We start from the raw sequence: 27,376 nt of genomic DNA, 5'->3' as shown, positions 1-27,376 counted from the left end.
CTAACGTTTGCTTTCCTTAAATCGCCCGGATTGGAGTCTGGTACAGAGGGTTTCATTTTTGCATGCCAAGACGGTGTCATTTCCACCTTAACATACCGTCGCGACGTTTTGAGCCAAGACATTCCCGATGATAGCTGCAGGGCGTGCCATGCACACCCCGAGCATTTAGCTCACATACTATCTAGATGTCCAACACACGCGGTAACGACCTACATTCAAAGGCACAATGCGGCACTAAGAGTACTTTATTGCCATCTCTGTCACTCCTACGGCATTCACCTTAATATCGCTCCTCTAAATGCTCCTAGGGAAATTGAGTCAATTGTCGAGAATGGGAAGTGACGTATATACTGGAACTTTATATTCTCGACAATTGTTTCTGTTGCTCACTCGAGGCCTGACATGGTTCTTCTTGACTTCGAGAAGCGAACCATGTTCATTATCGAATTTTCGGCACCAGCTGACAAAAACATCATAGCCAAGGAGAATGAAAAGAAAGACAGGTATCGAGACCTTATAAGGGAGGTGCAACGATTGTACCCGGAATATTCTGTTAAACTGATCGTCCTTATCATCGGCGCTCTTGGAGGTGCTAAGCTTTCACTTGCTAATAGCCTAAAAAGCATCCCTGCGTGTCAACAATATGCTAGAACACTTGCGGGAAAAATGCACAAGGCGGTTGTCCTTGGGTCGCTCCGTGTTCTTAGGGTCCACGAGGCTTTTGCTGGATCATCGTATTGATCCCTTTACATACTGTAACCACCTATCTCACGGTTGTGAGGCGTGGTTATGGCTGAAATTTTACCGCGATTTCGCTGGAAGCGGGTGCAATTTTGCAGATTAGCACCCGCTCCCGGCGAGATCCTGCGGTTGTCCTTATGACAAATTTTTAATTATGTATATATATATATATATATATCCATATTATGTACACCTGGAAAACATAACCCGAAAATCGACGTATGCATGAAATTAAGAATTACGCAAAAGATCCAAATCGCCAATTTCTTCAATTTCTTTCAAATGGGGAGCAAGATATAAATAGAAGACCACTGAAGTCTTCCGAAGCCTTCAGGTCGGCAATCATCGTACAGCAGAACTCCGAGGTCGATCGTGCATTTTCGGCTTACATACGAACTCACAGTGGTAATCATGCACTTTCTGTTTTGCGGCTCCCAAACGGTAGGTATGGTGGAGGTAAATTTCATCCGCGATCTGGCAGCTCTGGCCTGACGATGAAAAGCTTAAAGACAGTTACTTTCACTCTGTGTCAGACCTCCGTGGTATTGTTTGATTTTCCTTGACTCTGTTTTTGAGAGATAGTATTGTACCTATCTGTGGAGAAAAATTGTACGGCCGAATGCGAAGATTTTAATTACTGTTGTTGAACAAAACCAAATATTGTACGGCTGAGGCCGAGATTTGTAGCGGTTAAATAAAGGTCCTGGAGTTGTAGTCTGGCTGTCAAGACAAGACCAATTTGTTGATACGGTTGTTTTAAGTGGTAAGATGGCTTTGTCCCACGTATAATATTAGTTAATTAATGTGTAAAAATATTTGAATACGCCTAATGGCGGGCAAACGCGTAAAACCTTGGTAAAAATAAATTCATGTTGGGTATTACCCGGTCAAAGTTGTGTTTGTTTGTGTTTGGAATCACGTCTTTTGTAATGTGGTTTAAATATATGGTTGATGGACGCAGATTTTAATATTTTAGAGTGTCTTTTTTTAATAAATATTATCCCTGTTCCAAGAGGGTTTCTTAAACAAGATTTATAGTTGCCGAAAATTTGTTTAATATTTTTGTAAGGCTGAAATCACAATCAAATAAGTATCTCAACCTTTCTTGTGGCCATTTATGTCGACTTGGGCGGCAAAAATTCCCTCCCTTTTGCGTGTTTAAGGTTTACAGGTCATCGCCCACGCCACTCTACCGTTTATTTATTTATTTTTTTGACAGCCAAGCCGGTCATTCCTAAAACTGACATTATTATTGTTTACTTAAGCTAATTTATTCCCCGATGAGGCGGTATTTTCCCAATACCTGGCGCGGAAGATTAATACTTCGAAACTCTCCATCGGAGTTTAAATTGTGCTTTGATCGTTGAAGTATGGAAATATAGACCCAACATAACGAATATTCTCTCAGGACCGTTTGGAGTGTGGGAAAATATTCGTTATAGTGCAATGCAAAAGGCATTACGTAGGTGGGGGGGGGGGGGGGGGGGGGGGGGGGGGGGGGGGGGGTATTTTATAATATGTCAGAGGATTTAAGTAATTCTAAGTAATTTTAAAGGCTCTTAAAAATGCGTTTTAATCAATTTCCCAGGATCTCAAAGGATTTCATAGAGCTTTAAGGATGTACACTACGTACAATCAATCTCAAAAGTTTCCTATCCTTAAAATTATTTATAAAATCGAAAAGAAATCTATTATTAATTTTCTTAAATTTTGTTGGAGGCTTCTAAGCACACTTCGGTAAAAAATAATTCAGGTTGAAATTGTTTATTTAACAGTAGTAATTTAAAGGTTTAGTTTCTCCTTTCTCTTTAGGGAAAAGTTAAAATTTTTATTTAATTCTAATGATCAAGGCCTCATTTTATTTTTTGAAGGATTCTCTACAATTCTATTTGGGTGGCGTTGATTGAAATTTAAACTATCAATATTTATAACAATAATAACTGTGTAATTTCTAAATGCATTTCTTTGAAATAAAATTAAACCAAATAGAAATTTAGGGAATACTTCGAAGAATAAAATGAGACCTTGATCATTCGGATCGAATAAAAATTATAAATTTTCCCTAAAGAGTAAGGAAAAACTAAGCGTTTAAATAAACACTGCAACTTTGGAAATTGATTGTACGTAGTGTACATCTTTAAATATTTAAAGAGATTTAAAGGAATATCAGTGGGTATAAAAGTGAACTTCATAAGATCATTTGTCATCCATAGAACAATTTCTGTGTAAACTGTATAAAGATAAAGAAGATCTATCTTTAATGAAAGAGGATTAATTACCAGAATATATTGTTTTTTTTCAATTTAAATACTTTGCCGAAACCTGGATTCGAACTTGGAAATTGGCAGAGTGATATTTTCCTAATATAAAAGTGTAGAAATCTGCGATTCAAGGATGATGTACATCTCTCAAAAATATACATTTTAATCGTTTTTCCCGTTCATATATGGATAGAATACTTACCACTCATATTTTTAATGTCAGTTTTCATTCAATCTTATTTCAATGTTCATCATTTGAAATTCAAGTGCACAAGATGAAAATGATAATATTTATCGACAGAAGTCAATTAGTAATTACTTTAGTAAGTTTTTCTTCCATCGTAAACTGCTAATTCATTTACTAAAGGTTATTTTTCGAATTTAATAGCACGTTTTAATCAGCAGTTTAGATTAAGTACTTACTATTCAGATTAAGGGAGTAGGTGTCAAGTTGGCGGCAAAACTTAACTTTAGCATGGACTTCAATGTTTCCATTCTTACTGCAATCATTAACCGATTTTCAGGAATTTTTTTTTCTCTTCCTTCCAATTATATGAAGAAAACTAATTCTGGTAATTAAAACTTAATCCAATCATCCTTTCAAATGTTAGTTTTCGTAACCGGCACTTTAAAATTGCCATTATTACTGCAAATATAAACCGATTTTCATGAATCTTGTTTTCACTTTCTTCCTATTACACGAATAAACTAATTCTGCTAATAAGATTAAATCAATCCATGCTTTCATAATTTGAGCTTTTTAACTAAACCGCATCTCATAACAATGAAAGGGTCATAATTTACGAGCAATTCGATTGGCCATCAAACGCGCCCCAGGACCCTGCCTCTTGAGTTTTACGAGGGATGGTGCGAATGCTGCAAGAAGCCACACTAAGTGTCACTGCAAGTTTTCTCTATTGGGGTATAGATTTAGGTATAGATATGTAGGTTCGACACGCCGTAGTTTTTAATTAGATATTGCAAAAATAGTGTAATTCTGATTTGCCTACAGATAAGATGTTTTCAAAATTTTCCAACTTTTTTATTACAACTTTAAGTTGTTGCAATTTGAAACGAAAGTTTTTTAAATTTATACTCATAAGCTCTTGTGATAGAACAAAAAAAAAAATATTTTCAAAATGAGACCAAGAACTATTTTTGCAATATCTTCTTAAAAACTATAATTTATTAGTTACACAAAAAAGGTGGTCTAAAACTTTTGCACGGCAGTGTAGCTGTACGGTACTAGTAATCACTGGCGCAGTACTGCGCCCATTGTGCATTTCCTATGGGGGCAGTGCTGGGCCAGTATCGATATCCAGTGCTAAGCCAACACTATTAGCCCAGTAAAAAATAGTGTCCTCATTTCAGAGATATGTCAGTACATGTACCAGCACTGGAAAAATGAACGAAGAGGGCTTCATGATGGCATTCATGAATAGTATCCATGAGGGGATCGCCATGAGGGGCCTCGTCTGGATTGTCCTCATGGATTCCACAAGGTTTGAGGACAATCCATGCGGCCCCTCCGATTGCACGCTCAATTTCTTCACACCAGATAGCATTAACCTTAGAAGTGCACACATATTTAAGCACTTATCGAATCCACACTGGGGTCCAGTGGCCCCCATCAAGTTTAAGATGTGCCGTACGCCCCACAACATTATTTTTGTCAACAGTGATGAAAGATGAGAAAGTTTGAAAGTACAAAAACGTTATTATTATTTTATTTGTTCTAGACATACAAAAGAATTATGGCAAATGTTCGAAAAGGTGAAAAGAAATAGTCTATATGGTTTTCTTAGTTTTCAGTTTATAAATCTTATTCGTGTGCAGACGCACAATCAGTGCAGCGACCCGACCGGTGATCATTAACCATCGCACGCTGGCAAGAAGCGCAGTATACCCGAGTTTTTCGGTCGCTTCCTCGCAAGCACAGTGCACATCTGTTTTTTCGTTCTTGCCGATGTACGTGTACGACTTTTGGAATATGGTCAATGTGTAAAATGGCAGCTATGGATTTCTCGAGCGATATCCGGAGTATAACCTTTGTAAGGCGTGCTTGGAGAAACGGAGTGATTAATACCTGCGATAAGTTTTTCAGGAAAGTCCAGTGGTTTAATTTTGGTTTAACATTGCTTGATTCATTATTTTGAAGAAAATTCTCATAGCACAAAGCTTAATTTTCCTTACCACGAAATACTCGTGGCAGACCTACGTTCCAACTTCTGCTGCTTTCTTGAAAGTTTCCAGAATTTCGCTATGTATTTGTTATGTATATTTTAAAATTTTATTTAAACTCATTCACTCTTATAGTTTTCCGGCTAGTTCTCACATCAGTTAAGGGAGCTCCATGAACCATGTGACCCTATTTTTCACACTTTTTGACCCCCTCCAACCTCCATATGGTCCACCGTGGAATTATAGTCAACCCCCCCCCCCCCCAGCTCCTGCGTGGTTTTCTTCTATTTCTTGTAAAACAGAAATTAAACAAAAAATTATGAGCCAGAATTTTCTTGCCTCGACTCGTTAACTAATGTAAACAAACAAAAACTTTGGAAAGGGGCACGCGGGAGTGAAGAGAAGAGCCACTCGGTTCAGTTCGCAGTGATTGAATTTAGGAATCCACACGTTATTTCAAAAAAGCATTAAGCTATGCGTTTTATTTTTTTTTTACAGCTGAATATAAGACCACGCGGCTGTGCAAAAATTCGTGCAAGTTGCCCCTTTGTTACAAGTTAGAAAATATGTCATCGGCCTAATTATTGTAATTGCTCGTCACGCGCCTACTAACGGTAGTCTTTTTTTCTCGTATGATGCAAAGCACGTGTCTCGTCATAAACATACGTAAAATTTCACAAATATGAAATAATTACACGAACCCCTTTAGAACACCCAAAGTTTTGATATCAAGCCCTATAATAATATTCAAAAACGCCTTAGCCACCCCTAATTTTTTACCTGAAAATATCCCAAGGGTCTTCACGTAAAAGTCTCAACAAAATTTAAAATGTGAGATAATAACCCAAATCACCTTGAGAAAGGTCGTAAGTATATTCCCGAGCCCATAATAATATTGGAAACCCCCTAATACTAACCCTAATTTTTTACCTAAACAGATTCGAAGGGTCTTCATCTAAAAGTCTCAACAAAATTAAAAATTTGTGATAATTACCCAAATCACCTTCAGAAAATCCCAACTTTTTTATTAAGAGCCTCGGTGGCTCAGTTGGTCAGATACTTGGACTTCACCTTAGAGGTCCGCGGTTCGATCCCTGAGCCGGTACCTCTGGCAGTTTTTCTATGTACCTTTACCGAGGTTCTGGTGGTTCGGAACCTACCATAATCTATAGGTTATGTAATGTTCTCACAGGCTAAAGATGGTTACTGCCAAACATGTCGAAGGCATTTTTGGTTAGGGTTGGATTTTTTATTTTGATTATTTAATACGTGGCTGTCACGGTATATTTCATCAGACAAAGACGCATTTTTATAATGAAATCAAGTGATCTGGTGGGAGCAGTGTGCCCCGACATATTGGACAAAGCCTGGTTTTTACCCCATCATTGACGGACTGGGTTACATTCGAATAAACGATAAGGTACCTACAGCTTCAGGTTGGTTCGGAACCTTGGTAAAGGTAAATAGAAAAACTGCCAGAGGTACCGGCTCAGGGATCGAACTCCGGACCTCTGAGGTGAAGTCATATGAGTTAGTCATATCTTTCAATTGAGGGACTTCAGTGTCTTGCTGGTTATTTGGCTTTACTCTCAGTTCGCGATAGAACCTTCTTTCATCTATCTGAAAGTTTCGATTTTGTTGTCTTCGTGCACTACTTTTCTTGTACCGATGCAGTCTGGCAGTGAGAACATCAAGTCTCTGTCGTTGGGAGTCTATAATCTCATCCAATATTGCTGGTGTTAATGTCTCGATGTGCCGAGGGTAGATGCTTTTAGTAATATGGTTTATCAGCTTTCTAGTTCTATTTTCTTGTTTATATTGAGTTAATCGACCCAATTTGCACCTCACTTTGCTAACATCCATATCCAACCTGATCTTCCATGGTGGACCTCGATCCCTTGCTGAGACAAAAACTGCATTTGCAGGCCAAGTTTCCCGACCCAACGTTCTAAAGGTTGCCACAGCTGCACAGTATACAAGAGATTGCATCTCTAAAGCAGTTTGTGCTACGTTCAAATAAGTAGGGAAAACCTTGCTGTCGAGATGTGCTATTAGTGCACGTCGATCACTTGTGACGTTTATTTTGAGCAGCGTATGCCTTAGTGTTGGTTCTACATATCTAAACTCTAGTAAAGCGTGACCAAAATTCCTTTCAATGTGCTGTAGTTTTTCTGGGATTTCCCAATTCACATCATTGTGATTAATATCCGGATGTGGTTCTAATAGATCCGGTACATGATTTTCATCATCTCTAGCACCTATAGCATCAATCTAGTCTTCGTTGACTACGTCTGCCAAGGCGAGTTTATCAATAGGAAGCTGCTGTTCCACTTCCATTTTGATAGCAGCTATTTCAACAGCCGTAAGTAGTCTGTTTACAGTTATTGAGCGTTTTTGATCTGTCAGATTCTGCTCGTTTATTTTTGTGGCCAGGTCTAGGTATTTAAGTAACAAGAGCCTATGATGTTCTCTCCTCACACTTTGCGCACATTTCTTTGCCAAAAAATAAAGACGCATAACATCTCTGTTCATATAGTATTGCCATTTTCGTCGCTTTTGTGGTTGCCGAACCTCTGCTTCTGCCTCTGGTTGTATAAGGCCATTCACCTCTGGAAGATGTGGCGGTTTTGGATCATCAATAGTTTGAGGAAGAACATAAATTGCACCTGCTTGACCGTTTGACGCGGCTTCCTATAACTGATGTTCATTGCCACCGTTTTCCACGCCAAATCAACCTGTTGTTTAATCTCCATTGCTCGGTCTTATGTCACGTGTAGATTAGTCCTGATGTCCTTCGCCTTAGCGATAAGATCTCTTAGTGCAACTTTCTGTATATTAGGATACTTTGCAGCAAATTTTGTTCTTAAATTGTATCCTTTTTCCATTTTCATTTCGAACTTCGCACTTTCGTAATAGAGATACACAAATTCCTCTTTCATTGTGGTATCACAATTGATGTTCTCCCACGGTATTTCTGTCGAGGAGGTTGGCGGCAAATGGCTAACGTTAGCCAAAGCATCCTCAGCAGGCACAGTTGATGTTCCACTGCTTACCGTTTGCCGGAGATGTTCTTGCTGGCCAGCTGTTTGATAAGTGAGATCTGCCTGACCATCTCGCAAATCACTAAACCTTGCGATGCGAGGGCCGGAAGCATGCATTGCAAGGTTTAGGCTTTTTTTATTTCCCAACTTATATTCACACGAAACGCCACATCGCGTTGAAAATTTGAAATACTAAACAAAAAACACTAAGAATAGTGGGTCTGGTCCTAAATTTGTATAATTATTGAAAAAGTTTTTTGTTATAAATAATTTTTTTGGCTTTTTCACCATTATTAAAGTTTAGGACCAGGCCCACCTTTCTTAGTGCTTCTTACTCATTATCCCAAATTTTCAACTCGATGTGGCGCTTCGTGTGAAAATAAATTAGGAAATATGAAAGGTGGCGGTAAGGTAGGAATTTGGTCACTTAACCCACTCGTCACATGACCTTAAGTAGACAATAATAATGTAAATTGTAGAGATGACGGGCTTGGCTGTCAGAAAAAAAACGATAGTGGCGTGACCTGTAAATCTTAAACACGCAAAAGGTAGGGAATTTTTGTCGCTCAAGTCGACATAAATGACCACAAGATATTTTGAGATACTTAATTGATTGTATTATATTTCAGCCTTACCAAAAAACGAATTGCGAAATCATACAGTTATTACTGTTACAAACATTTATAGTTTAAATTTGAATTAACACCACCCAAATAGAATTGTAGAGAATCCTTCAAAAAATAAAATGAGGCCTTGATCATTAGGATTAAATAAAAATTTTAACTTTCCCCTGAAGAGAAAGGAGAAACTAAACCTTTCAATTACTACTGTTAAATAAACAATTTTAACCTGAATTATTTTTTTACCGAAGTGTACTTAGAAGCCTTCATCAATATTTACGAAAATTAATAATAGATTTTCTTTCGGTTTTATAAATCATTTTAAAGACAGGAAACTTGAGATTGATGGTACGTAGTGTACATCCTTAAAGCTCTATGAAATCCTTTGAGATTCTGGGAACTTAATTAAAATGCATTTTTCAGAGCTTTTAAAATTACTTAGAATTACTTAAATCCTCTAAAATATTATAAAATACACCCCACCTACGTGACTTTTTAAATTGCACTATAACGAATATTATCCCACACTCCAAACGGTCCTAAGAATATTCATTATGTTGGGTCTACATTTCCCTACTTCAACGAACAAAGTACATTTTAAACTCCGATGGAGACTTTCGAAGCATTAATCTTCCGCGCCAGGTATTGGGAAAATACAAGACGTGATTCCGAACACAGACTCAACGTTGACCGGGTAATACTCAACATGGATTTCTTTTTATCAAGGTGTTACATGTTCACTCGCCATGAGGCGTATTCAAATATTTGTACACATTAATTACCTAATATTATACATGGGACAAAGCCATCTTACCACTTAAAACAACCGTATCAAAAACATTGGCCTTGTCTTAACAGCCAGGCTACAACTCCAGGACCTTTATTTAACAGCTACAAATCTCGGACTCAGTCGTACAACATTTGGTTTTGTCCACCGACAGTAATTATAACCTTCGGATTCGGCCGTAAAATTTTTCTCCGTCGATAGATACAATACTATCTTTCAAAAACAGAGCCAAGGAAAACCATACAATACCACGGAGATCTGCCACAGAGTGAGAGTAACTGTCTTTAAGCTTTTCACCGTCAGGCTCCAACCATACAAGGAAGGGTTGCGCAGACGGCCCGTTTAGTGCTTCTGCGCCGTGTTAACCATGTAAATTCCAAGCTGTGTCGACTCGCATGGGCGCGTGTGATCACATATACTTTTGTAGTTATCCACCTCCTTATAGATGGCTCTACTGTAGGGGCATAAGTGAGGGCAATATTTTCTTAAAATATCTTAGCGCTGCCATTCTAGTGTTCGTTGAGGTTATGTTTTCGTCAACAAACTTCAAATGTTGCTAAGTTCAAAAAAGTTGTGTCTTGCCGTATGAAGTGAAATCAGGACATTGAAAAATAAAAAAAGTTAAAGTAAATTAAAATGTTTGTGCTGTGCCAGGATTTCACTGATTTCACTTCTCTATTATAATGCGAATGAATAAAATGTTGAAAAAAGGTTCCATTTCATGTGTTATTTAATTCTTCATTTATTGCAGAATTATTGCAAAATTGTACAAATTTATGCTGAAAAATGGTACAGGAAACAGTATTTACACATTTTTCGTCTTGAATTTGCATAATTTTGAATTAATTCGTTTATTTTCTCTAATTTTAATTGATGCAACACATTCAAATAATATAAAAATTTACGTGCACGAACACAGTGATACGCTTTAGTTTGCCACCTCCTTGTAGATTTCACTAGTGTCGCTATAAGTGGTCAATCGCGCCCTTGGGAGTCGACCCAGCCTGGTTAATTCGCGCCTTAAGGGCATGTGACACAGCTAAATACCTATATTACCGACCTCACTTTATGAGTTCACTGAATCTTTTTTTGAACCTAAGAACTTTGTTGTAAATAAAATATTTAGCTGAAACTTTGGAAAATGTATTAGAGTACAATAAAGTACGTTTAGGTACTTCATTTTGGTAGGAACTTCACTGAAAATTATTGTATCTTTTTTCTGAACCTCGACATTTTTTGAACGTTCGAACTTTTTTTATACATAAAAGATCGGTTTCAAACTTTGAGAAATGCAAGAGCCGAAAGAAAACTACGTTAAAGTACAAAGCTTAATAATAAAAGATGTAAAAAAATTATTTCTACTATCAATCAGCCGCTAATACTATACAATACTAGCATCAGCCGCTAACGTTGTACGCGAAAATACGAACCCTCTAGAGCCTCGTCTAGTGGCCGCCAGGGTTCGTATTTTTTTTTACAACGTTACCGACTGATGCCGATGGAATTGATAGTTGAAATATATGTTTTTACATCTTTTATTATTAAGCTTTGTACTTTAACGTAGTTTTCTTTCGTCTCTTGCATTTCTCAAAGTTTGAGACCCATATTTTATGTACAAAAAAAGTTCGAACGTTCAAAAAATGTCGAGGTTTAGAAAAAAGATAAAATAATTTTCAGGGAAGTTCCTACCAAAATGCAGTACCAAAACGTACTTTATTGTACTCTAATACATTTTCCAAAGTTTCAGCTCGATATTTTATTTACAAAAAAAATTCTTAGGTTCAAAATGACATTCAGTGAACCAATGTTGACCAATGGGCTGCGCTGTTACCGCCATGTTGAATATTTGCAGTCGCGGGTATTTTGAAGGCGGGAATCACATCCACCCTTCACCCACGCTGTGCAATAACATATTATCGCGCTCACGACTACCTGGTGACATGTTCGCATTGCCAGCCCCTACAACAAATTTTTAAATTATTTTACACATAAAAACTGAAATGTATTACACATCGCCCCATAGCAATCCATTCAAATCTTCAACATTCTCTAAAAACCCTTGACCATACTTAAAAAATGCCCTAAAACCTTTTATATATTTCCAAATCCTTCTCTGGAAGTTTATGAAATTCTTTGCGATCCCATAAATTTTGCTTTGATTTCCCTGGCGGACCAAACGATCCGAATGGAGCCTCTACAAAGTACCCGTAAAAACCCCATTGGGTCCCCATTCGGTTCCTTTTTTAAAAACTAAAAAAAAAAACAGCAAAATTAACTTTTAAATTGTTGAAATTCGGATTCTACGTTAAAATTTGCATTAGAAACTCACGGAGTAATCGCAATACTTTTTCTTGCAACGTTAATAAGCGTTCCGTCGGTAACTTTAAGAATTTTTTCTAGATACTAGCGCCACGCAGTGGAAACCTCAGACAACAACGCTGCAATGCAAATGAGAGAATTTTATTTTTAATTTCGCGCGCAACATACTACTTGAGCTATTATGGATACGCTTGAAGTCACCTTCAGCAGAAGTTAATGCCATTTTCTTTAATTTTTAATGCAGCAAAAAAAAGTATTGCGATTACTCCGTGAGTTTCTAATAGAAAATTTAATGTAGAATCCGAATTTCAACAGTTTCAAAGTTGATCCTGCTGTTTTTTTTTCTTTTTTAGTTTTTTAAAAAGGAACTGAATGGGGACCCAATGGGGTATTTACGGGTACTTTGTAGAGGCTCCTTTCGGTTCCTTCGGTCCGCCAGGGTTCTGAAAAAAGTCCTTGAAATTTGTAAAATAATATTAAATACCTTTATTCCCTTCTTTGCAATCAAATCCTCGGATCGAGCTAATAAGCGTCGAATTCAGCAGAATTTGGGGAATAGGAAACTATGCGCTGATCGCTATGGAAATATAAATGAATTAGTTTCTGAGATAACATATTCTTATGACATTTTAGATAGATGGAATAATCGCGCATTCAAAAGAATAGAATAATCGTCACTTTTACGCTGAAATCTGAACATACAGTCCGCTCCCCGAATAATGCCGTACCTGGGCTGGTAGGGGAGTATTTTTCGTGGAACTCAGCTTCGCCCACTCTTAACACGTGGATGCGTCATCAAATTCGCGTTCGTCTTCCTGAATAGTGCCGCTCGTCAGACCTCACCCCAGTACGAAATGTGTATGTTTGGATGTTTTTTTCCCCCAATTTCGATTCAACAAAAATGTGTCGTTTTTGTACAAGGATTGATTGTAAAGCATTAATCCAGTACATATTCTATTTTTCGTACTCTTATTTGAATATTACCGGGATTGCCGTAAAAGCTTTTAAAATTCCTTAGGACGTTTAAAAGCTTTAAGGGGGGTTCCTACTTTTTTGGGTCAAAAAAATCTTTTTTTTCTTTTTGCATTTTCGGATAGATATATGTTTCAAAAATATACCTGGAAAATTTCAAGTCAAAATATCAAAAATTTCAAAAGTTATGGGCCCTTGAATAGAGCGGTGTCAAACGCGCTGGGCTGCAGCGGCCGGGTGCTCTGCGGCGGCGAAACTGTTTCCGATTTTAGGCTTGTTTTTGACGTGAATGAGGAAGGTGGCTTGTAATGGACATGGAATAGCTGACTAGGCGTAAGTACTCTCATTTTCTGAACTTTATTTAAACAAATGATTGTGGTAAATCTGATGTCAAATTCGTGATTTCTGACCGCTTGAACTATGAAAGCCATATTAATCTAAGAAAAAATTAATTTTGCAATAGTTTTTATTAAATAAATTTTTTAAATAATTTTTTATTACAAAAATAATACCAGATTTGAAGTTAATGATATCGAAAGCTATGGAAAGCATATGCATCATTAAAAAATTGTAATTTGTTTTAAAATATTGTTTATAAAAATTGTTTAAACAAATGAATTTTGCAAATTTGATGGCAGATTTGAAGTCATCGACCCCGAAAACATACGAAATGATGAATAAGTGTAATTATATCGCAAAAGTTCAACATAATTTTTTGCGTTTTTTATGAAAAACTTTGAACGCGTTTTTCTCAAAACCACGTTTTCCGTGTTGGTGGAAGTCCCACAAGGCGCAAAAATTGAGCAATCGCTATGCAAATTTTTTAACATATTCTCAGAAGGTGTCCGCATAAAGTACACTACAATCATCAAAAAATATTAAAAATTGTTTGTTTAAAAAAATAATTAGTAGTAAAACAGTGAAAAAATAAATTTTTTTTCAAAATCTCATGACTTCCTCATTTTTCATTTTTTCTTTCTTTATTCTAGTCTACTTTTTACGCTATAGTGAATAGATTAAGAAAGTATTTTGATTTTTTGTTTCATATTTTTTCCACGGCGGACAGATCTTTCACCAGCGGGAAAAATCGACGCCGACCACCCGCCATTGATGAGTCCCCCCTTCCCCCTTTTTATGTAACGGCCCAACAAATTTTTTAGTGCTACAATAAATATGGACAAACAATTGTGGAAAATTTTAGCCTCCTATCTTTTAAACTTTCCTCCAAAAATATTCCCAAAAAAAACAGCCGGATTTCGGGCGAACAAAGTAGCAACCCCCCTTAAACGTTTTTTTAAAACAATACGAATTCTTTAAAGTTCTACGAATTCCCTGGAAAACGTATAAAATCTTAATAAATACATGGAAATATTTAAAAATCTTTCAAAAAGAAGAATCTCAGTCCGCTTCTGAAGATATTTAAAGGAAAGAACCTAAGTATTTTTCAGGCAAAAAAAAAAGAATCCTAAGTTTAAAAAATCTTATAAAATTGTTTTGTGAATTGACGAATTATAAATTATTTTAAAAGAGTATTTATGCTTTTATTTTGTACTATAAAAAAGTATGCTTTCGATGGGTTCAATTTTTTAAATATAACATACTTTAAATTAAAAAATGGATCCACTTTCTGACAAGAATTTATCAACAATTAAGAATTACGATCTTGGTAACAATTTTTTAAAGAAAATGTGATTTCCGAGATCTGCATTCGAAGCTTTATGTTTTTGCCGGAAATTTTTACAAATTTTTACCGTAAAATTCAAGTTAATGTAAATAGCTCTTAAATCAATTAAAAACCAAATGAGCAGCGAAAGGTGCTTTAGCAGAAAGGTGCGGAAGGGAATGAAAATTGTTGGTTAGCTTTGGAGAGAACTTTCTATTAGAAACTTCTAATAAATTGATTGATAAAATAAATATGTAATAACAATACAAAATAAATATGGTGGATTTGGAGATTTTGGCGGCAAAAAATGCATTTTTTTTTATTAAATGTCTTCAATAGTTTATATTAGTAACTTATTCCTACAAATCATTTTTAATTAATAATAACATAAATAATAGTTATGCAACAATATGAATACCTAGATTTGCTTCATTCAGATAATGTGTATTTTCTAATTGAGAAAAGTATGGAACCATTAGAAATAATACAAATTTTCACAATGCACAATAATTTTCAACACGAAAAATAGCAGTGAGATTGTTACTAATTCATTTTAGGGAAATAATATTTTACTCAATTGAATTAAGGTAAGTTTGCCAGTTATCGGAAGTTTAAGGTGAAATTCGGATTTGAAATGCTTGAAAAACTATATTAAACTTGAGAAATGGGTTTTTTTAAATAAAGCGTGTCTTTAGAAACGTAAATTACTTATTACTTGTAACATATCCTATTAGAATGAATATTGTAAGAAGTTCAAAGTTATAAATACGAGAGTGCATGGGTTATCGGCAAGTCAGAAACCTGGCTGCTTCAGTTATCGGGAATTCGATGTGTGAGTGATCGGCTGAGAACGAAGAACACAACAGCTTACTATATGTAAAATACTGCCCATCTGCCGACAACCCATGCATTGACGAAGACTGGCACATTTACATTAATCAGAACATTATAGTATGAATTAGTCTTTTTGTATGTGCACAAAAAATTCGAGTTGAAATTATCAGAATTATGAAAAAGGACACTATCAATTCTAATTATTGATAACAACGCGTGCCAAACAAATTAATCAACCTTTATTAGTGGAAATATTTATTAATCAAGTTATTACCGCATGATAAAAGAATGCATAGCCAAAAAAATGGTCAACAGTTAGGTCAGTAAATGATAAATATATAAGCAACATTTAAGTTTGAATTAGAGATTGCCTTCGTATCCTGATTATACAAGTATTACAGCAATGAACTCATTGCGCTACTTGTGAACAAGATGGAAAGCCACATTTTAATAAAGTAGAATTTAGGGATATGTTCCGAGTGTTAGTTTTATTAAGGAAATACGCTTTATTACGTTGCAAAATAATTTGCATATATTATGTACATAAAATCTCTTAAATATTACATCGTATACTAAAAAAAAAACGACGGATTTGAACGCTGTAAAAGATTTGTATAATAAAAATCTTTCAGATAATCAGACATCCATGTAGGTAAATGGCATTTCAAAAATCAATTTAAACAAAATTCTAACAAGCCTGATATCGTAAGAGACCACAAAGCTGAATGTATTATTCCAGGAAATTAAAAGTAATTAAGACAACCTGATAAATCCATTCTGAAACGTCTATAGTATTTTATTGTCATCTAAATAAAAACTAGTTATTATTTTATTGAACTACTAAAAAAGAAGAATCGAATTGATTTCGCATAACCTATCTGAGCTTCTAAAAGTTACCTTAATCATTTTTCATCAGAATGGACATTTTAGATTCATATTTGGTTAATCCTAATGTTTTAAAATTAAAATCTGACTTATTATAATTAAGCAAACATCACAGATATTTTCAATTAAAAAGGGTTTAAATATAACTTTTGAAAAAACTACGTGAAAAGTTCGGTTTCTCGTGGATGCGGAGCGTGCGCGAAGTGCCCGATTCACAAATGTCATGTAACAGTCCAGGCATCTGGTACTTTTGGTCCCAAAAAAATCGGGTTTACAATTTTTTTTTTAAAACGCTTTATTAAGGGGTACTATTTAACATATTAAAAATGCTACCACGAATACGAGGGGGAACCCGGTTTTTTTAACATTTCCAAAAATCACGTTTGTGTGGCTGGAAGATTCCCATTGCATTTTAGAGCAAAATGTCCAACAGAAGAAAGAAAGAAAACAGAAGTATGAGAAAATTTTGTAAAACAAACAAGCCGCTTTTTATGTAATTACTTGACGGAAAAGTTTTCCACGCATGAGTGAAAGTAGACTCAATTGGCTCTGATTTCAGAAAAGAACAATGCTCTAGCTCTAATAGGTCATAAGTTATGACCCCTCAAATTTCACTATTTTTGCCTGTTTTAGGAGCAAAAAAGTGGAGTTTAGTTTTTTTAAATAAATCATATCAGGTTTAGTTTGCGTCGATGATGCTAGAGAATGAAATAGAGTATACAAAAATCTCCGTACATCTAACAAAAAGTTTGGGAATTGTGAGGTTTTGAAAATTCCATCTTTTTGAGTACTTTTTTAGTACTATGGTGGAAAAAGAAGTGATTGTAATTGATTGAAAATCTAATATACTTTCCAGGGTCATATCCCGTTAACTATTAGCGCTAGGGCACTTTTTTTGTTTTAACGTTACAATAAATTGACTCTACTCTTATTTGTTTTCTAGGGATTTTGTCGTGGAACTCGCGGGAAACGAGATTTTTTCAAAAATCAAAACTTTTCCGTTTTTGGTCAAAAATGCCCGAAAAAATGGCATTTTTAAAACCTCGCAATTTCCAAACTAATAGGGCTAAAAGACTTTTTTTAAATGTTTGCAGATTTTTGTATACTCTATTTCATCGTCTAGCTTCAACGCAAACTAAACTTGACACGATTTATTTTGAAAAAACTAAACTCCACTTTTTTACCCATAAAAATAGGCAAACATGGTTAACTTTGTGGGGTCATAACTTATGACCAATTAGAGCTAGAACATTGTTCTTTTTTTGGAATCACAGCAAACTGAGTCTACTTTCACTGATCTGTCGAACACTTTGCCGTCAAGTAAGTGGGTAAAAAGGTACACAGTGCTTTTGAAACTTAGCGATTTTTCGCTGACAATCTAAAAAAGTGGGGATTTTTCAATGTAGCATAACTCGGAGCCTATTATAGATAGCGGATTATTTGTTTGACAAAATTTTCTCATACTTTTATTCTCTTTCTTTCTTCTGTTACATATTTTGCTCTAAAATGTAATTGATATCATCCATTTATGCAAACGTGATTTTTAAAAATGTTTTCAAACAAAAAAATCGGATGCTCCCTCGTATTCGTGGTAGCATTTTTAATATGTTAAATATGACCTCTTAATAAAGCGTTTTCTTAAAAAAAATTGTAAATCTGATTTTTGCGGGAATTTCGCTTTTTTCCGGCGTAATGTCTGGACCATAAAAAATGTTTCGAAAATGAGAGCGTGATGCTAGTATACGTAGGTAATTCACGACGAGTGTGAATCACCTACATCGCACACTATCATCGCAATACACTATTGTAAAACGGACTATACTTATGAGCTATGATTCGCGCCTTAATACTTAGTGTTTGCAGTTAAAGATGTTTGAGAATCCAATCCTTTAGTGTTCTGTTTTATCAAAACATTTAACTGAATCCTACAAAAAGAAGAGCTGCTTTAAAATACAGTTACCAAACATTACAATTAAATACTCGAATGCTTTTAAATCAGTATCGACAATGCTCTTAATGATAACATTTGGCGCAAAATTTAAAAAATATGTGAAATTCTACAATTTGCAGAGCAGTCTTACTTAAATTCGATAGCAGGTCAGCTGGTCTGAACATGTGTGGGTGCATGAATCGAGGCAGAAAAGATATCCTTGGTCCAACTGGAATACTATTTCTAGCCCAAGGTCTGCCTACTGACATCATTGCACCCATCATTATAGGCCTTGGAGAAAAGTTCTGTTAAAATGAGAAATAATAAGTCGATTAGTTAATTTTCTTTTATTCGTAATTTCGTACGTGTGATAGTTTTCAGAAGAGATTTGATACATTCTTATTTCTAAAGCCTAGTGTGAAGCTTATTAAAATATGTATTTTTTACTTTACCATTTAAAGGAATAATACTAGCATGTCTTACACCGTAATAAACAGGAACAGGGACTTGCTCTACGTAATGTGGTAGAGTTGGCATCCTTCCATCTCTAGACCTATCTTTTCCACGACTTTCAACAGATCTTTCTCTTTTGCGGTTTTCTCTTGATCTTCCTTGAGATTCTCGATAACGTTCTTCATCATCTCTATCTGACCTGCAAATAATATAGGCTGATAAATAATATTAGCAATAAGTTTTACGACAAAATACTTTCAGATGAATTCTGCGTTACCAATTATTGAAACTGACAATGGGCAAGTTATTTTCAATTTCGGATTTTATATCTCATTTTCATTTTCTAAACGATCGCAAATTAAAATATAAAAATTAAATTAATTCTCACTGAGGTGAACGATTTTGTTGCGGGCTACGTTTCCTTTCTGCATAGTAAGACCTGTCTCGAGATGATTTACTTTCCGATGAATTCTTAGTATCTGAAAGATGCAATGAACTGCGTGTTATGGGATCATTGGATCTGTTCCTTCTCCCGTGTCCTCTACTTCGACCTCTGCAACATGTCAACAAATTTGTATTACCCACTATCACAAATATAACGAAATTCCAGATACTTTTTTTTTTAATGTGACACATAAATGTTCTTTTACGAGAAGACTATATGAATAAAAATGAATTACCTTTCATTTGACCAGTTCCTGTGATGATTATTTTCTACCCCGTGGACAGGCGCTTCATGCCTACAAAAATGGGTTAACGATATAAATTTTGTTATCCTTTTAAAATATTACAACGGTTTGTAATTATCCGTATTTAAAACTCCTTTACTGATTTTCACAATCAGAAATGAGGCATAAAACGTAACATTTAACTCCTATTATACTCAATGACATCAATATTACATTACCATCACAATTACAAGTATATTAATATATTAAAGAATCTTACCTCATATGGATGTTAAACTTAAGTACTCACTGTGGTAGCACTTTACAAATGCAACATTTACTTTGAACGCGAACACTGACTTAGCTTTTAAATGGAAGAATCTTTGAATTGAAAAAACTTTGTCATAAATTTAATTGTGATTTCTAGAGTTTGAACAGAAAGATGTCTGATAAACATCTTTTGTTAACAATTTGGTATTTTCTACAGTTTTTTTTATATATAATCTGAAGTGGATGAAAAAGTGCGAATGAAAATATTATTAACAAAATTATGATCTCCAGTGAAAGCATTGCAATGATACAAGTGCACCTGTGTCTGTAGTATTGCGCTTCGTCCAATGTGAAATTTCTTCCTTCAGCAAAACAGCAGACTATCTAGAACAAAACAAATTGTAATAACACACACACACACAATTATTGCCTACTCAAAACAATATTTAGATTTGAATAGTTCTAAATAGTTATAAAGAAATAGTGAAACTTGAAAAACTATATTTTCCTGAAAAAAAAGTCATTTTATTATAGTGCTTATATCAAATTAATATGAATAAAATAGTTTTTAGAAACAAAAACATATTGAAACTTATGATAGTTTCAGATGTCTAGCAGCTTTATTGTCAAACATAACTAGATAATTTTCCGTTCTCAAAAAGTATAAAAATAACTGATTTCGTCAACATATTAATATAAATATTAAATTTTTACAAAATACCAATACATATCTATTATTGATATTTATATATATTTACCTACAATCAACATTTAAATTTTAATTGAAAATATTAAACGGAACCTAAAAATCCGTTCATAACGATAATAGTTATTAACCGAATTATTAATTACAAAGCGCATGAAGACCGGATGAAGGCTCACCCTATTTCGGTTAGCCTACAATCTTTTAAGAAAACAATCTCATTGTCGCAAAAATGACGCTTGCACCCTTTTGAAAGAACACCTTTCCTTTCATAGCCTAGATTCTTAAATATTAGCTTTCATATCCTTTCTTATATAGTCGGTTTACTGCTATATATTTAACCATGCGTCAGTGAAAACTTTCTTCTCAAAACGGTTAGTTTATTTATTTTATAGTATATTGGGAAATTTCAGATTTATTGAATATTCACTTATTTCAACCTTAGATTAATTCCTTACGTCCTAACATTTTTCTAATGAAATATATGATAAATTCTAGGTTCTGAAATAATATGTAGCTCGGTAAACTTTGTGCCCTTGTTAGTGAAAAAGTTCTATTTTCTAAAATATTTGTTTCAGAGATAAAGAATACAGGTATTAAAATATGGAAAAGTAAAAATAAAATGTCTCCACATTCTTTAGCATGTTCCAAAATAACTTACTATCTTCTCAAATTACTATTTTAAATGTTATCAAGTTTATTGAAGCTTTTAGAGACTTCTAAAATATTTTAGAATTTATTTAAATATATTGAATTTCGTAAATATTTGTCAAAATGTGGATACCTTTGAAAGTCTTTCATAGCATTTCATAGCATGGATTCTTAAATCTCCTCAGCTTTAATTTCCTTTCTTATATAGTGATAATAAAATTTTACCTTCAAAACTAAGAGCTACTTTTCATATTCGTGACGTTCTAATATTTGCCTAAAGTTCTTTAGAGCTAGATAACCTTGGTGCCGTTATTGTTATTAAAACGTAATATATTTTCTTAATTCTTAGTTTCAGACAGAAAACCCATTGACTTTCTATTTTTTTAATTGAAATATGATAAACTAAAAACATAATATAGATCGACATTCCTTGATTTTTTTAACAAACATTTTGCTGTTTATAAAAAAATATATGTATATTCTTTGAAATCTTTTGAAATTAGTTTTATTCTGATATAATGACATCCCCTTAAAAATTGGTATGATCTTTTTGGTAAATCTACAAAAACTAGGAAATATTTTTAAAAATACCTAACAAAATTTAGTTAGATCGTCTACAGTCTTCGTAATCAATTTATCTATACTTTTTTAAATCGCTCAAAATCATCTTAATTCTAAATATTGCAATATTTTTGAAAAATTTTCAACACACTGTCTTTTTTCTTTAATATTGTATCATTTTTTATATATAATAATTGTGTGCATTTCTGTATAAACCAGGATACTCATGAATAAATTCATACAATTAAAAAAGCAATCTCAGTGCATTTGTTTCTGACGTTAACAAGATTCACGCAAAAGTGAGGGAATCATAAATTAATAATAATAATATACTACTGCTTTAGCCAATACATATTTCGAGTTAAAAATGTTAGCCGTATCAGAAAAATAAAAATGTAGTTTTTAACAACAATTAATTAATTTTAATAAATAAATTTTTCATATTATTCTTAATTTTTCATCAGTAAGTAAACATTTTCCTCTCAAAATATGTATATTGAGAGAAAGAGAAACACTAATATCGTCTAAATTCATAAATAACTATTAAGGTTTATCAACAATCCCTCACTCCCGCACAATCTTCGCAAATGTCAAAATCCATTATCCATATTACTGCGTGCAAAAACCACTACGCCCAATTTGAAAAATTTCTTTTCTTAATACAGAAAATGATAAAATGAAATATATCAATTTCTTCGTGAACAGTTATATAGAAGTTCTTTAAATTCGTTTAAACTTGTGTATACAGTCAAGACAAATAGATATGTTTCATGTTCAGTTTTACATTAAAATAGAAACTTATTTAAAGAAAGATTATTCATTTTCGTAGCCTCTTTACATTTTTTTAGGACTTCGTAAAAGCCAGAAATATTTTCGGAAAGGAGCTTCCTTTTTTCTAATTTTTTACTTAAAAATCAAATTGCGTTCAACGCAAAGGGAAAGTTCTGAAAAATGTGCTGTAATGGCTTTTCAACGTCGCAAAGTGTGATTTAATGAAAAGTGGTCGTCCGTACTAAGGGACACTGTTGGTTCGGAAAGGTTTCAAAAATCGCATCTCGAGATATCCTATTAAAGGCACTCAGCAACATTTTCGAACTAATATTGATGCTTAAAGTGGACCCCTACCGAATGGACGACCACACAACATATATTCTAATAATAATTTAGAAAGAATATTGTGGATTAAAAGTTCTTTTGGAACCTTCTCTAATTTCTTTTCAGAAAAACCGCATATACTTTTAAAATTATTACCACGAACTTTTTTTCCATCACAATATCTATAAAAAGAATTAGACTTACAAATACTTATTTACTAGAAAGTACTCTGTATATACTAAAAATGCGAAATGGACAGTGAGAAACAAAAATAGTCCTGCAGAACAAATTAATATTATTTCCTAGATTCGAAACGTAATATTATTTTTATATGCAGGTAAATTTAATTTGTTCTTATGCGATTATTTACTCATTCCATAAAATTTTGGCATTCTCAATTGTGTGCAATGTACAGTGCAATAACGTTAGCAAACAACTAATGTTTGCTGAATCACGAACCTGGAAGCACCACTTGAATCCTTTGAAGTACTTTGTCCATGCCTTCTCAAAGAACTTACAGACCTAGAGAGTTTTCTCAATGAATGGTTCGTTTTTCCTATAGAAAACAATATACAATATAGACATATATATTTATTCCGATTTGAAATTATGAATGTTGCATACAAGTCAATATTATTATGGTTTTATATAACAATTTAAATATTTATTTACTATAAAATATTTAAATATCAAATTTACTCAATAAAATTTATCCACGTTGCATCGCTTTTGTATCTATAACGAAAATTAAATTTAGAAATAAATTAAGTAAAAAGTACATTACCTAAACTTTCAGAATCTATTGTTTTAACCGTGCGCCGCTCCTCCACTTCGTTATTGGTAGTTCTTTCACGTAATTTTAACTCCTCTCGATCAAATAACGGCTTTGCACCTTCATCTATCACGATTGAAATTTAATTATTACATATTTTTTAAAAACTGCAATATTTTGTAAAAGTAGTAAATAATAAAAAAATCTACCTACCTAGGAAAAAAGAACCCATTGAAAAGACGACTCTGTGAATTGCCCATCTATCATTTGCAGATTCAAAAATTTAAAACTGAACCGGTTTCCAGATTGCCGTTGATTCGTGTTTGAAATACTTTTAGTCGTTATTAGTTTTTAGACTAACTTATATGCCGCAAAAGCCTTTAATAAATCTAGAACTGAAATGGCAAAAGGAATCTATAGTAGCCTTGCGCATGATTTCTTTGAATCTTTCGATAATATTTATAAATTTAAAAAATCGATCCAATATCCCAGGCGAAAAAATTATATATAGAGTGAAGTTTTATATATAATATTCATTTGTTTTATACAAAAAATGTATAAAACAAATGAATATTCTATACAATACTTCACATTATATACAAACTATATGTAATATTTCCGTCTGGGATATGACCTTGCTTGAAATGGTCATTGCAATACTTGACAAATTAGAAGCTACTTGAGAAAATTACCGATTAACATAGTTGCAAAATGGTTCAGTTTTAAATTTCTGAATCTGCAAATGATAGATATGCAATTCACGGATTCATCTTTTCAATGGTATCTTTTTTCTCCAAAATTTGAATGACAAAACTATTATATCGAAATATTATCTGATCAACCCCACATTCTTGGTTAGGGTCCGAAAGCTTTGAAAGTAACATTGAGCTCAATAAAGAATGTAATAATAATTGATATTTTAACCCAAACAGTTGCAATTTTAACCAAAAAAGAAAGAATTCATATCAAGAGACATGTATTCAGAAAAAAAACAAAAAATCTCAACAAGGGTTGAATTTCCAACGGCTGTAAGATTTTTCAGTCCATACAAAAATTCATCTAAAATGTTAAATTCTCGACTAAAAACGAATTCACTGCAAAATAGTTCAATTTCCAACAGAAAAATGATTATCAATAAAAAATGCAATAGTTATTTTTCTAACTGACCTGCGCGTCACAAAACAGAAAAAACCGGAAAGATAAAATAGTACAGAGACTGGATATGATGTCACGGTAAATCCCAAAGTTAACTATAAATCCAGGGTTTCACTGTAGTTGTAGACTAAAAAAGTTTATTTTCAATAAAAAGGATGAATTCTGAGTAAAAAATGTGATAGTTTATACCAGAACGAAAAAATATTTAAATTTAGTACAGTTTATTTGAATAAAAAGATATGCATTACCAACAAACCAGTTTAATCCTGAAAAAAGTGATTAGTTTGCATCCAAAATGTTGCATTTGTGACAGAAAAATTTAGTTTCTACAAGCACACAAAAATTTCAACAAAATAGTTTAATTTACGTCTAAAGTAGTGACCCCTTAAATAAAATGATGAATCTTCCACAAAAAGATGAATTTTTAACATGTTAGTTCATTTTTCGACTAAGCATTTCAATTTTTTTCCAAAATTATTGAACTTGTATTTCATTGATTCATAGATCGACGTGTCCAAATGACGAGGTGCCATCACGGTAGAACGAAATAAAAAGGTGCCATCTCGGGCGGCGAAACACGGAAGCTTAAAAATCCCATATAAATATTATTGGGAACACCAATCCCTTTGAATTAGGGAACCTTTTTATTTGGTTCTCTCGAGATGGAACCTTGTCATTTGGACACGTTGAGATGTGAAAATAACTTAAGAAATTACATTTACCACATACACCCTCACCCCCTAATTGTGTAATTTCATCGCGAAGTTTCACAATTTACCTTTTACATCAAAGCACAACTCCATATTATGACGAAAGCATCATTATAACGTTGTAAACTACGATATACGTTTTTCATGATTCTTAGCAAATATAAAATTTTACAGATATGGTTTCTATTCTTTAAAAAAGTAAGCCAAATCACATTACCCTCTCGTCTTTTTAATTTAACTTCTTCAAGATTAACAATTCCACGTTGAATTTCGCAATATGTAGCCATTTCTCCAGGAATATTGCGATGTATATCCACTTTTATGCTGCGAAGTTCTGTTGTATTAAATTTTAGTTCTTCGGGACCTGCAAATAACGACGTATTTCCGCCAGCTGATTCGAACCTGATAATACAGAATGTAATCAAATCTTTTAGATGATAAATTTTACGCATACTAAATTCTAAATTAGTGTTTGAGTTGCTATTGAATCAATGCATTGCCCAATGGAAAAACAATTAACTATCTACGTAGCTAGATTTTAATGCATTTGTGATTTTCAACTTTTGTCCGATCCAATAATTATGCTTTCGGATTTAATATGTGCTAATTAAGGAAAATAAAATAAATAAAAAGAACATCTTGTGGCGGTAAATTAATTTCCATGTAAAACTGGTACTTGAACATGAGTTCTTTTCTATTTATTCGAAATATAATTTTTTTCTAAAGAAACGTATCAGAAACGAAATAGAACATTACGAAACGATTTTCGCATTCTGAATGCGACCTTTTCAAATCAGGTTTGTAGCAAGTTGCAAGATATTATATGTGTATTAAAGCATCGTACTTTTACTTGGAGGCACGTTTAGCTCATATAATAGATAAAAAGATAGAAGGCAATACTCACTTCCGCGACATAACTGAAGGTTTCGAAACACGCCTTGGCCGGTTGCAGTTCAAACTTTCAAAACCTCGAGATTTGCTTCTGCTTTCCTTGTGATTTTGATTCGATAATTTTTCTGAACTACCCTTAGAACCCAGAATTGCTGCTCTTTTTAATTCATAATCCAAAATCATTTTTTGTTTACGCACTTCATGCTCTCTTTCCCTTTCTTGTTGTATTAACCAAGCTTCTCTTCGCTTGTCCATTTCTTTTTCACTTCGTGTACGGTGGGGACGATGATGATCTTCTCCACTGGATGATCGTCTTCGTTATTATTCGTTGTGCATAGAGGAAATGAAGAGAACTTAGCAATTTTGCAACGTAAATCTTTCTATCACTATTCGATATTTTTAGCAGAACTGATTTCTTCAAATGCGGAAAATAATATCACAGGTTAGAGTTATTATTAACTAAAGTGGGAAGTATTAAAAAGCCGGTATCACAAATCACAAGACACTATGTAATTTGTAACTGCAATGTTACAACTGCGGATTGCGAAACACAAGTGAACACACAAGCGAAATATTGCTCGAATGTAGTCGAATTGAGTCGAATGTTCGAATTTTCGAGGAGGGCGCAACCACACGACGCAACGATTTGCGCACAAAGCATTTCTTAGGTATAGCTGTGATTCGTCCTCTGGAACCACCAATCAATATGTCACAATTTTCCGTTAAAGCGGAAACGGAAGTGACGCATTTTTAAATACATTCACAACGAGAATCGTGCGTGGCAATTTAGTCAAGAGTGCATCTAAAATTTTGTTTATAAAGAGAAGTGCTATATTTTTTTGAGCAGAATAAAAAATTTCGCAGCACTTTATGAAACGGAAGTTTTTATCATTTTCAGGGCGATATTATTACAGTATTTTCCTGTTATTATTAATATTATATTATTAATATTATTACAGTGGTTTTCTAGGAACTATCTAAGTGTTTCTGAAAACCCGCTACATTATTAGTTAAAATCTAATGATTTTTTGGGAAAATGAGATTTCGGTAAATTTAAATTTCTGCTAAATGAATACTACCGGTAGCTTAATAATAAATAATGTACCTTAATATAAATAAATAGCAAATAATATACTTAATAATATATAATATAAAATAATAAATCTTACCCAATTAAAGAAAACGGTTTAGTGCATAAATGTTTTAATCTTGA

At 33.6% G+C, this 27,376-nt stretch overlaps 1 protein-coding gene across 1 annotated transcript in view; it reads right to left on the bottom strand.

Annotated features, from left to right (window-relative positions):
* The window catches only part of LOC117180475, a 91,812-nt gene extending 65,035 nt beyond the window's left edge, over positions 1-26,777 (bottom strand). Inside the window, exons 1-7 of the mRNA XM_033372974.1 lie at positions 26,177-26,777; positions 25,490-25,674; positions 23,420-23,533; positions 23,095-23,191; positions 19,368-19,427; positions 19,076-19,240; positions 18,687-18,886 (exon numbers count right to left, since the gene is read on the bottom strand). Of these exons, the coding sequence (XP_033228865.1) occupies positions 18,687-18,886; positions 19,076-19,240; positions 19,368-19,427; positions 23,095-23,191; positions 23,420-23,533; positions 25,490-25,674; positions 26,177-26,418 (1,063 nt within the window). The 5' untranslated portion in view covers positions 26,419-26,777. The remainder of the gene's footprint in view (positions 1-18,686; positions 18,887-19,075; positions 19,241-19,367; positions 19,428-23,094; positions 23,192-23,419; positions 23,534-25,489; positions 25,675-26,176) is intronic.
* Between the last annotated feature and the right edge of the window lie 599 nt (positions 26,778-27,376).

This window comes from Belonocnema kinseyi, chromosome 9, assembly GCF_010883055.1.
Source record: "Belonocnema kinseyi isolate 2016_QV_RU_SX_M_011 chromosome 9, B_treatae_v1, whole genome shotgun sequence".
Lineage (NCBI taxonomy): Eukaryota > Metazoa > Arthropoda > Insecta > Hymenoptera > Cynipidae > Belonocnema > Belonocnema kinseyi.
Note: the sequence above shows the minus strand (reverse complement) of the source record. Positions and strands in the feature narration are given on the sequence as shown.